The sequence below is a fragment of the Aulonocara stuartgranti genome, assembly GCF_965226115.1.
Source record: "Aulonocara stuartgranti genome assembly, chromosome: 6".
Lineage (NCBI taxonomy): Eukaryota > Metazoa > Chordata > Actinopteri > Cichliformes > Cichlidae > Aulonocara > Aulonocara stuartgranti.
The window spans coordinates 23368434-23381282 of record NC_138944.1 but is presented as its reverse complement, the minus strand read 5'-3'; the positions used below and the strand labels follow the sequence as shown (position 1 = coordinate 23381282).

The window sequence follows — 12849 nt, the reverse complement described above, 5'->3', positions numbered from 1 at the left end:
AGCTTTTCATCACTTCCACTTTCGAACACTGTCCAGCTGATTGCTGACATCACTGGTCAAGTCCAATCGTCTTTCTCCCGGCCTTCTTCAAGACAATCAGCCTCCACTTCATGTACTTTAAATCTCCCTGCTCATCTTTCAATCTCCCTTCCAGACATGTTACTCAGCGCTCCATCCAATTCTCCATCTTAACCACCACCATGTCTGGACTGTGGGGGGTCCTGCCTAAATTCTTTCATCAGCTGGAATCCAATCAGCCGTGAAGGCCATCAGAGTCCAATCACCAAATAGCTTGACTGGATTCTGTTTATCAGTTAATCATCTTCAATTCATCCTAACAATCAGTATTTAAATCACTGTCAGTCTGTCACAAATGCTCTGTGGGAATAGACACAAAGTGCACCTGCTGAATGTGATTTCTCATTACAATAAATTATGTTTATAAAAATCATGAATTTCAGACACATGAAAAGCTGACATACTCAACCTATGAAACATTATCATCAGCAAAAATAACAACTGGATCCCTAAAGCTGTGATGAGGAAGTGACATCTCACTGATGACAGGAAGTACAAACAGTCTTACAGAGTCATCAGTTCAGAGGGTGTGACAGTCGAGATCAAGAACAAGAAAGAAGTGAGACAGAGAAGCACGATGGATGAATTCAGATGGATTCAAATGTTTTCATGTCTGATGCTCATGATTCAGATCGCAGGTAAGAATACAGGAAACACTTAAATAGCAGTCAAACTAAATATTGTTCATATTATTACAGTCAACAACCTTTACAGTAAATAAGAGAGCTGAGCATGCTCTGTTTATGAACTTGTGTCTAAAATATCTTCACTCTAACTGTAAAAGTGCTGTATTCTAATGTCTATCATATTTCTCTTCAATCTTCTCAACAGTATCTGTAACTGAAGCCTCCATGTTTATTAAAGTTGGAGATGACGTCACTCTGCCTTGTGTGAATGTGATAGATGAGCAGAATAACTGTGATGCGACTACGTAGAGCTGATCACACTTGGACAGATTGGTGAACAAGCTAAAACTAAATCAGACAGACTGAGTTACAGTGAACTGTTCTCTGCTCATAAAGAAGCTCACAGTCGGGGATGTTGGTTGTTATTATTGTCGACAATACAAATTAGACAAAATACAATCTACACATACTCTGGTTCATCAGTCTTTGGTTGATCTCCCTGTTATTACCTGTGAGTATTTACATCAAAATATTTTCAGTTCAAATCTTTTCTGTCATGGTCCTGGGCCATGAGGGCCCAGTATTCTTAGTTCCTTGTATTTTTGTATTTCGTTCCTTATTTAGGCCATGTTTTCTGAGTTGCCCTGTTGTGTTGTTCCCCAAGTGTTTTCCCTTCATGGCTTTTACCCCCTGTGTGCCCCTCTGTGTATCTGTGAGCCCTCGTCTCTCCTTATGTTTTATTCCATGTTTCCCCTGCCCATTATGTCTAAGTTCTCCCCGTGCTCTCTCTCCCCCCTGTGTGCCCTCTATGTATTTATGAGCCCTCGTCTCCCTTTGTGGTTGTTTCATGTTTCCCCAGCCCGTTATGTCTGTGTTTTCCCCGTGCTCTCTCTCCTCCTGTCTGAACCTCTGTGCCTGTACATGTCATGTTCAGTTCACCCCGCCCTGTCTCGTTATGATTATCAGTGTCACCTGTGTTCCCCGTGTGTGCCCACTTTCCTCGTTTACCCTCTGTGTATTTCTGTCTGAGTCTCCCTCTGTTCGGCGTCGCGTTCTCCCTCATGCCGTGTGTGGTTCTCCCCGTGTCTTCCGGTATATGTTACTTTAGCTTTTCCCAGTTTAGTGTAGTTTTGCATTGCTTTTGTATCATCGTTATTGTTTATCACCTGTCAGCAATAAAGCTGCATTTTGAGTTTATCCCCCGTGTCTGTGAGTTTGCAATTTGGGTCCTCATCCTGCCTGCCACACGGCCGAATCATGACATTTTCAGGACATAAAATGCTCAATAATCATACTGAAACTGATTAAGATAACTTGACTAATTTCCGCTCTGTTTGTCTCACTTTGTTACATTATGTTCACCAGTGACTGAACATAAGGACACTGATACGGTGACGTTAAGCTGCTCTGTGCTGACATATGAACAGTGTCATCACACAGTGAAGTGGCTGCTTGAAGGTCGAGATGTGGACAAAGAGAACAAAGAAATAGTGACTTCACAGACTCACTGCGCTGCCACTGTGTCTTTTCTGAAGAATAATTATTTATACTCATCACGTCATAAAATATTGAAATGTGAAGTGACTGACACTAACACAAGAAGAGTGCAGCTGTTTACTTTCGACCGTCAGCCATCAGGTGAGGAAACAGGTGAGATCAGGATCAGCTGTTAATATAAGTAAAATCACATCAAACATTTACTTAAATATTTCAAGTGTGAAAGTAGAATATTGTTTCTCATGTTTACATCAGATGAGAAACATGAAAAACTTTTGTGCTTTTACTTTTTCATTTATTCAGGTGACACAAAAACAACAAAGAATCCAGCCAGAAAAACTGAAATAAGCACAAAATCAGAAACAACCCCAACAATGAAGAGTCCTTCAAAAGCAGGACTGAAGATTAAGCTGGTTGCATAAATATCTGTTTATTTTAAATTTATTTGAGCTTTTGAAATGATATGCAAATGAAAACTCACTTTAACTTTGTATATAAATACTTTTAAATACAAATCATATCACAGAAATTTGCACATTTATTAATAAAATGCTGTTACATTTTTAAAAGAAAGGAATTTACACGGAACAGAAAACTGCAACCAAATAATTTTAATAATCACATTTTTTGTGTTTGACAGATTTTTTGTTTCTTTGAGGTTCATTGTTGTCTCTGTGGGATTAGCAGCGCTTTTAATAACTGCTGCAACAGTCAATATAAGGACAAGACATAAAGGTACATTTAAGATTGAATGATTTTGAATTTTAAAACAAAACTGAAATTGACTTTCTTCTCTCATTTTAGGGAACAAAACTCAGATGGATGAAACCACAGTAAGTACAAATCTCAATAATCCTAAGGTTGTTATTCTGATCTTGTTATTTGATATTGTCATTGACCCATAACTGTGGATGATGATGTAGAAGTGTCTTTGGATAATGGGATTAAATAAACATGAACCAGCTGTCCCTCTCTGAGGGAGTGTTAACAAAAACAAAACTGCCTTCACAGAGACAGTTTTCATCCAGATATAACTGGACTGTGTCTGTTTTCCAGGGACTGAGTTTAAACCCTGCAGAGACTCAGTCTGCTCCTCAAACCAGCTGGGACTCGGTGTGATCACACACTTCACCCAGAGTTTAGACTACTTGTCAAAGTGTGCTCTGTAAATACAAATGTGTGTGACTCACTGTGAGAGCAGACGAGAGATAAGAAAGTTGGACAATGCAAAAATGTGTTTTAGTGCAACTGCAATTTTGTATTTACAGCTCACTTGTTTCAAAATTCCATTTTTTGAATAAATTGTTTGGATGATTGATGTTTGTTTTTTTTAAATAGCCTCATATTTAAATTTGTTTATTGATCTGAAACTTTCACATGTGAAAAACATACAAAAAAAGGAAATAAGGAAGAAGCCAAAGACTTTTTCACTCCACTGTAAATCAAGTAGTTGTAATCTTGAAGGAAGATTTCATGAATGCTGTTTCAGGGTGAAGAGAGTGTCCGTCATTATCACGAGTTTGAAGCTGGAAATCAAATGGATTATGTTGAAAGTTGTCAGTTTGTCGGCCCCGAAGGAAAAGACTATTTGTGGAGTAAGATGGATAAAGATGGAAATGTGCTAAACAGTGAAAAGAGTGTGTTGGGAAGATGGAACGAGTACTCTGAGGACCTGATGAATGTAAAAAATGAGAGAAAGAGGAGGATGAATGGTCAGTTAAAAGTGTCCAATGTTGGGGAAGTCCTGACGTGAAGGGAGCTTAGGAGCAGTTACAGCAAAGGCAGCATTAATCTGTTTATCAAACATTAGATTAGAGTAAAAAAAAACACTCCTAGGTTCCTTGCAAAGGTTTTTATTATTATTATTATGAATTCCTAAAGGGCCAAAGTCACAGCGGTCACAGGGACCAAACACAATCACCTCTGTTTTCTGTTCATTTAGGTTAAGGAAGTTAAAAGCCATCCATGCCATCCTCAACATCCTCCAAACAATCTAGCAAACCCTTCAGACGACTCACAGATTCACGTTTCAGTGGCAGGTAAATCTGTGAGTTGTCTGCATAGCAATGGAATGAGATCCCATGTTTTTCAAAAAATTGAACCCATGGGGAGCATATAAATAGAAAAGAGAACTGGACCAAGATTGGACTCCTTGAGGACCCCACAAGAAAGTGAGGCTTCTGAGGACGATGTTTCCCCCAATCTAACAGAAAAACTTTGGTTGGACAGGTAAGATTTAAACCACTCCAAAGCAGTCCCTTTGATTCTGACACAGTGCTCAAGCCGAGCGATAAGAATCCCATCAAATGCAGCACTGAGGTCTAACAGTATTAAAATGGCAAAATCTCCCAAGTCAGAAAAGTTAAAAGGTCATTAAAAACTTTTACAAGAGCAGTTTCAGTGTTGTGGTGCGTTTTTAAAACCAGACTGAAATACTTCACTAATGCCATTTTTATCTAGAAAGGTCTGGAGCTGAAGAAGGACAACTTTCTTTAGGAATGTCTGGACTGACAACCAAACATATCAAGCTTCTGTGTTTGAGCCAGAGACTGCACTTGTGGGTGAACAATACAAACATTTTATATTTCTTATATCAGTAATGTAACTTGCAACAAAACGTTCTGGGAAGCTTAAACTTAGTTTCAGAATAATTAAATCTGAGACTTTGTTTTATTGAAAAGGTTAATAAAGTTTGAAATTGTATCAAAAATAAAACAAATTATTAAATAACACCGGCTACAATATTGGTAACATATGTGTGTTGTTCAACAGAACTTTTTCCCAGGCTTTTGTTTATATGCTCAGTCGAAAACCACTTTAACATAATTTTCAGCATAATTACTATTTTTTGTGACTATTCAGTACTTGAGTATAATTTATTGAATTATTTAGTAATAAATATGAAGTAAAAAGTTTTGATCACAAATGGGATTTTTCCAAAACTAAGCTTGCTTAATAGTTCTGAACTGTTACTGTAAAGTTTATAATAAAGTCATAATAACCTGATATTTAGAATCTCCATATATCATTTCCTTTATGCTTATATGTTGTCAAACAATGGCAGTAAGAAACATAGTGTTAAAATAGCTCTATATAGCATTATCTAATCTTGAGAAGAGGTCAAAGGTCAGTTATGGGGTCTTGCTATATGCTATGAGACAAACATAGCACAGTTGTAAGTATCATAGTTTCTAGGCTCTAAGGCGTTGTCAGTTTAATAGTGAGCTTTACAAGATTGATTTTCGTGCTAAAAGCTGGCACAGAACTAAGTTCGCTTATGACCACTAGAGCTGGAAACAACCTCAAGCAATCCTAAGGCTAATCAGCACGGCTAGCATTGTTAAATGTTGTCATTGCTAACATATAGCTGTTTAACAGCATAGTGAGTAGCGAGAACGCTAAGTTATTGTTAGCTTTTAAAAGAAAAATGTTGGCAACCGTAACCATGGCCTGCGGAGGGTATATAAATGCTGCACAAGGTTCCATTCGTCCCTTTACACTTGCTATTGGACTTGTTTTGACCTGCTCCAACCTCAGCCTGTGGAAAGTTAAGTTTTCGGGAAAATATTTACTGAAAGCGGATTTGACTTGCTCGCCACAACAAGTACTTCATCTTTGGATTGTTTGTACTTGTTTTTCATACAGCAAAGCCTGAAGATGGCTCGTCGTGGACTCGACAGCCCCCTGGACTTCGCTGCAGGTACTTTTAACATTTCTTCAGTTATTTTAAGAGCTACTAAATGACTGTAATAATTTAATAAGTTCCAGTGTGAATATCAAGTTTTAATGTTATCAAAATATGCTTATTCCAATATTTTTCCCCGTAAATTGTTTGTATGCTTTAAATTTTCCGGGAGAGGTGTAGAAATTATTAACGACTGGTGTATGAATTTGAAAAAAAAGGTGTTACTTTGATTTGAAGGCTTCAAATTTGACACTTTTTTAATGATTTGGTTAAAAATAGCTTAACGGACTAAAATTTGTAAAATGCCCCAAAATCAGTCTCTGTGGTAACAGCATCTTCAGCATGTCATGACGTCAGAACACACAGGTGTAAACACACCAGATCCCGGTCCCCTCCTAACATCCTGTTCTTCTTGGATCAAAGGCTTTATTGAAATAAACTATAACTTTTCCCCTGCTACAAAACATGATAATAAAAAATAACAAAAATAAATGAATATAAAAAAGAATATGAAAACAGTAATCATAGTACAGTAGTAATAATGGTATCCTTATGTTATGCCACTACTATATCTTATTATATAGCAGTTAATGATGTGAACTTAGTTGACTTAGCTGTTTTTTGCTTGCATGAACAAGTAGAAGTGTCATTCAGTCTGACATAAATGTAGCCTAAAATGCTTTTCTCTCATCGTCTGCTCAAACTAACAGATGTAGCTCTGTTCCTTTAGCACTTGATGTTTATTACATTCTTAATGTTATTTTAAACTTGTTTCCTCACAGGTCGTCTCGACTACGTGGTTGAGCGTCCTGCAGAAGAAGGCCTTCCAGAGGTCATCAGGATCCTGGATGACTCTGATACCGAGCGTGTCAGTGAAGGTGAGTATGGTGAGTATATCCCTCTCCCATCCTCACCCTCTTCTCCTGAAGCACAGGATCCTGATGACAGTGAAGAGGAAGGTGAGTACCCTCCCTACATACCTGAGGACGTCGAAGAGGTGAGTGAAGACACTGACAATTCCTCTGACTGGAACAACTCAGAAGAGTGGGCCGATTGGCCTAGTGACGACTCGGGGTATGACACCATGGATGAGAGAGCTGATTCCCCTCTCATCCAGGAGCTCCCTCCAGAGCCGTTTTGGCACGATTGGCAACATCCTATTGCTCCAGGTGCTGCCCCGTTCGCCATGCCGCCTTTCGGCCAGGCCAACGCCCCACTCTTCCCGGTTGGTGATCCTTTAGCTTCTCCTGCTTCCTCTGCTCCTCCCTCAGCTGCTTCCTCTCCTGCTCCCTTAGCTGCTTCCTCCCCTGCTCCCTCAGCTCCTTCCTCTCCTGCTCCTTCTTCCGCTACTCTCTCAGCTTCTCCTTCAACCTCAGCTCTCACCTCCTCAGCAAAGAGAAGCGGAGACGACACCTGCACTGATGAGGTAAGTGCAAAGAGGTGCAAGGTAAGTGATGACACGTTTTATGGCCCTTCAACATCCTCGGGTTCTGTTGGTGTCAGACGCTTCTGGGAAAGGCCTTTTAACCTTTCACTTGATGACAGCGACTCTGACTAGATTATGTTAGAACTTGTTTTTAAGCTTTAAATGTTTAAGTTGGCCTTTGCAGTGTTTGTAAATGACTAACATTTTTTTCTCAAGCTCTAGCTCACCATGCAGGACAAAGGTAAGTCCGTACTTAATGTCAACACAAATAAGTAGAAAAGGTTTAAAATGATGTCGTGAACTGACTGTAGTCTCTTGTTTTTACATAAGGTATAGCCTGTGGCTCAGGGATCAGAGGTAAGGTAAAAACACATAACAGAAGAAAAGTAAAGTGAACAACTCTGTGATCTGTGAATTCATGCTTTTCTCTTTGTCTTTTTGTCTTCAGGTGCTTTACACTTGTCCTCTCCCAGCATTCAGCACTTCAGACACTCAACGCCCAGGACCGAGCTAACACAGAGAGATACTCCACCCAGAAGACAGCCTTACCCCAACCCGATGAGAAGGATGGATGACCAAATGACAAACTGGAGAGTGGTGCTGTGTTCCAGCTATGTAAGTTATCACCTCACATTGGCTACAAACTGTCTTGAAGACTAAATCCTTCCAATAGCTGGTGTAAATCATCGTCCTACAGTACTGTAGGTTTAAGTTTAGTTATAGTTATTGTGTGTATATGTTGAGTTTAAAATTGCATTTTAACAACATGCTGCAGCTACCAACAATGGAAATGCTGTTTTGTGTTAAAATGACGTCTTTCTCGTGTTATTGCTTTGCAGGGCAGCTGAGAGTGGACAGAGCTGCACAGAGGACCAAAGATCCACTCTCAGCACTTCATACCTGACTGGCCACAGCACCACCCCTCTTCACCCAGGGTGAGGAGGGCCCTGACCCCACCTGCACAGAGGGAGTTGTGAACATGCACTTCTGTGTCGGTGGGTTTAGGAGCCTCCTCACACTCACACGGATGAAGACTGTCACTGGAAGATGTCTCCATTGCATCAGCAGGACGTAAGCATTTGTATAATATTACAGTTTGTGATGTTTTATACATGTTTTTATTGCTTCACTTCAAACTAGGAGATGTAAAATAAACCAGTTTTCATAATATTTTCTGTGTATTTAGTTGTTTTCTTAATAAGTTATTTGGAACATCATTGCAACCTGTCAGCTTTTTATTGGGGATTTATAAAGTTGCTGGTGGCTCAAGTGTGTACAGTGGGGTGTTGTTTTTGTCACATGGTAAAAGTGACCTCATAGGGAGCAAAAAGAACAACTGAACAATTTGGGGATTCACAGACTTTGGTAATCATTAAAAGATGAAGAAAAATAGTTTTATGTGATCAGTTTTAAGTAGTGAGCAGCAATTTAATCAAATGCTGGGATGAAATGGGACAAAAGGGTCATGTGACAGCCACATTAGTTCCCTTCCCTCGTTTAACAATGTGTAAGCAGACTGCTTTAACCTGCAATTTACTGCATGTTATTAGGCTGCATGGTACAACCACAGTCTGCTAACCACCTGTGGTGAGCGAAGGTTTTGAGGCATTGTTCGAACTACTGATGAAGCTTTATCAATGCTTGTTAAGTTTCCCAACCACATTTCATCCCGATGGTCCAAGGCTTACATCTTTATGCTCACAAACGTGCTTCTGTAATTAACCAGTAACAAATGTATTACTTTAAGTTACAGTGTGAGGGGCACTGATGAACATAAATTAGATTTAACTTGATTATGTGTTTAGGTCAAGAGACACAGACCTTCATCTGTAAGAGGCTTTTCTTAAATGTCTGATCACGATGTTTGTGTTTGTCTGCAGCATCACTGCAGCAGAGAGGGTATAACACAAGGCCACAGTCACGTGGTATTCTGTCCTGCTATTAAGTGAATAAAATACTGAAACTCTGGCAGTAGACTGGAGCGAGGCAAAGAGTATGTAAAGGGACAATAAGAGGAAATGATGGGAGAAAAAAAAAACAAAAAACATACATGTCTGAGAAACAAAGGAAGAAGAAGAAAAATAAAAAAAATGGTGGAAAAAAGGATTAGAGCCTAAATTCTAAAGCTGCAGCTTTGCATGCTGGCAGCTCCAAGATCTCACTGACATGTAATCATAGACTGAATAAACATAGGCCAGTGTGATGTCATTGATTTGTAGACTTTAATTTGTAACAAAGGGCAACCTCTGGGTACACACGACACAACACTGGGAAATATACCATTCACATCTGTGCCAAATTGAAACTCTCAAAACCTAAACTCTGCTGTCAAAACCTAACATTCCTTTGTCAAAATGTAACTGTTGACAAAATGACACATACTTGCATCATATGCAAACACTTACAGATCAGGGGGAGCACACTAGTCTACTTTATATAAAACACTGCAGTCTTTCATTGTTTATTCAGAAGGCATATTTTCAGGAGACACATTTTCAAACAACCAAAACAACAAATAGGCCTACTCAGTATTGTACATTGCAGTACCATGAGAATGGGTGAATGACTGAATGTAGTGTAAAGCACTTTGGGGTCCTTAGGGACTGAGTAAAGCGCTATACAAATGCAGGCCATTTACCATGAATTCAGAGAAAGCAAAAAAAAAACCAAAAAACACCATAATACAGTAATAGAAAAAACACCATACTGTAAACACAAAAAATCATGACAATTGTGCATACGTGGGCTCATGGATCCCGCCGTCTGTTGGGGTCTGGCCACAGGACCTCATCGACATCGCAAGCAATGTCTTCTCTCGCTAGGCACCGGGGAAAATATCCTCTTGCATGTCGAAACCATCCATGGATTGCTGTCACCTGAATGTCGCCGCAGGCCTGTTCCATTGCCTGCAGAAGAGGCATGCGGGCATGTGGTTGGCGGTCATATACACGCCATCTCCAAGCCGAAAAAAATTCCTGTATAGGGTTTAAAAATGGTGAGTAAGGGGCAAGTATACCACTTCAAGTTGGTTGTGGTTGGAGAACCAGGCCTGGACCAGAGCAGCCTGATGGAAACAAACCTGGGCTGATCTGGTCTGTTCTGTACAACTATGTTATGGAGAGCATCTAGAAATGTGAGTATATGTTGGCTATTGTATGGACCTAGTTTTGCATGATGATGCAGAAGCCCTCGAAGGCTTATGGCGGCACACAATGTGACATTTCCCCCGCGCTGCCCTGGGACGTGCACAATTGCCTTTGACCAATGACATTACGACCCCGTCGTCTTGTTTTGCACAGGTCGAATCCAGCTTCATCAATGAAAATGAATTCATGAGGCTGTGCAACTCCATCCATGGCCAAGAGAACATATTACTGTACTACAGTGCTACACATACAGAACCCCATCACACAGGTACCTGTGTAGCTCTCAGAATGGATCCATGTGGTACTGATATGGTACATATTCAGCTGCTACTGGATTTCACCAATACTGTATTGTACATTTAAAGGACAGTTACACTTACCCGTACATATTCAGCTCGAAGTCCTTTGACCCTGTCACTGTTCCTCTCGAATGGGACTCTGTAGAGCTGCTTCATGGTGATGCTGTGTTTTCCCAAGATGCGTCTGATGGTGGTGATGCTCACATGGTTTATGCTGTTGAACACTTGCCTGTCTGCAAGTATTTGCTTTCGTAGCTGGTGGAGACGGATGGCATTGTCTGCCCTCACTAGGTCCACAACGGCAAGTTCCTGCTGTTGTGTGAACAGGCGTTGGCGTCCTCCCCCAGAAGGTCTTCGAGTCAGTCTAGAGAAATACAACCACATATTGTCATCGCTTTGCTTATTTTTCTTACAGTACTTTACTGTATGTACTGTGTCATCCACTGTACTTCAATATAAGTAATCATGCTATGTTTCACAGAAACTACCACTTTGGCTGCAAAAGGAGCATTAGCACCCTGCAATACCCTGTACACTTGATATGGTAATGGTATATACTGTAGAACAGTGCTATAAAAACCATCTGAGTGGAGTAGAAGGTAGAGAGGTGAAGACAGACCTGTTTTCTAGTCGGAATGTTCTTATTACAGATGCCACTGTGAAGCGGCTTAGATGTGGGTGGACTCTCTGCCCAGCTTCCCTCATAGTCAGGCCATGGTTGATGACATGGTCCACCAAAGTTGCTCTTATATCATCAGAAATATGGGTCCGTGCATGGCCTCTTCGACTTCGACTTCGACCTCGACCTCCTCCTCCTCCTCTTCCTCATCATCCTCCTCCTCCTCCTCTTGCTCTCCCTCCATCCATGCTTGCAAAGTTCTTGAATTGGCTAAACTGAGGGCTTTTTGTAGTTGGCTAATTGGTGTTCATTTTTACAAGTAAGTGCCTTCAGGTGTGTATTTGAGTGGTTGCAATTACCCGATGTGTTTTGTATTTTGGGTACATGTGTTTTCCAAATGGCACCCTGAAATTTCACTTTGTGAACAAAGTGTCTTATGTATGAAATAGAGTGCAGGACCATGTGTGTTGCATAAAGGAGTAAGTGTGTTGCATAATTGCAACTAGGGTGCAAAGCAGCGCTTTTGTTTAAGGTAGGGGTACATGTGTTTGAGGTATGGTAACAAAAGCTTCAAGTTGTGTTACTTTAGTCTAAGCATGGGTTTGTAGTGTTCAAGCAACGGGCAAAAACTGTAATATCTCAAAAAGTATGAAAGGTATGACCACCAAAAGATACAGCTGGCATTAGCACAGGGAGCAGAACAGATTCAAGTTTAAATGGTGGAAATCAGCTGAAAACGGAGGGAGTAGTTAACCAGCAAAGGTCGGAGCAACTAGAATAAGGTAGAATAAAGTTTAAAGAGAAACAGGATCTCAATAGTGTGAATTCACATAATAAACAGAGGAGACAGTTTTCTGGTTGTATGAATCTCAAACATACTGGTTCCAGTCTGAGTACATATACTGGGTAAGTGACCTGGAAACTTACTGGAAGGTGACTCTAACGCATGATAGGTGGAGCAACATGTGAAACCACAGCCCCTAAATGTTTGTTTACACTGTCTTCTTGAAATATCTACTTGTGTGATTGTGTCTTAAAAATGTTCTGTGTCTTTAAAACAGAGAAACCTCTGCTTTTATATGAACTTTTCAGACGACTAAAAAGGACGATAACTAAAAGGTGTTTCTCGTAGTTCTGTCAGTCTGTGATAAATATCTTATAAAAATCATTGATGTGTCACAGCTGTGGCTGTCAAAAATGATCTTAAATAAATACAATGAACTTTGCAAATTCTTCTTTAAGCTGACTGTCCAGAGATAAGCTATCAAACCTGTGATCGATCAATATGCCAGATCTACAAGTTTTTTAACTGAAGGAAAAAAGTGTGTGACTGAGGAAAGTTAGTTTTGCAAAACACCCCAAAAACACATTTTCAAGAAAATGATAAAATGAATCTTGAGTCTATGTAAACCTGTTTAGAGCAGATGGTTTACTTTATTTTTACAAACATATAAACTTCATAGAAAAAGTAAG

At 39.9% G+C, this 12849-nt stretch overlaps 1 protein-coding gene and 1 long non-coding RNA gene across 3 annotated transcripts; both read left to right on the top strand.

The window, feature by feature from the left end:
* Positions 1-614: 614 nt before the first annotated feature.
* On the top strand, positions 615-2781 carry LOC309709328. Of its 2 annotated transcripts, none has more exons than XR_014277474.1 (4): positions 615-716; positions 910-1215; positions 2070-2342; positions 2505-2781. It is a non-coding gene; the product is annotated as an uncharacterized lncRNA (long non-coding RNA). The 2 variants fall into 2 exon arrangements; XR_014277475.1 differs by having other exon boundaries at positions 2070-2354.
* A 2566-nt stretch (positions 2782-5347) lies between these two features.
* Positions 5348-7444, top strand: LOC309708909 (uncharacterized protein; the record flags this gene model as incomplete). Its single annotated transcript, XM_082537260.1, has 3 exons — positions 5348-5376; positions 5847-5901; positions 6669-7444. The coding sequence occupies exons 2-3, from the start codon at positions 5859-5861 to the stop codon at positions 7442-7444; spliced, it is 819 nt and encodes a 272-aa protein (XP_082393386.1). The 5' UTR covers positions 5348-5376; positions 5847-5858.
* Positions 7445-12849: the final 5405 nt, after the last annotated feature.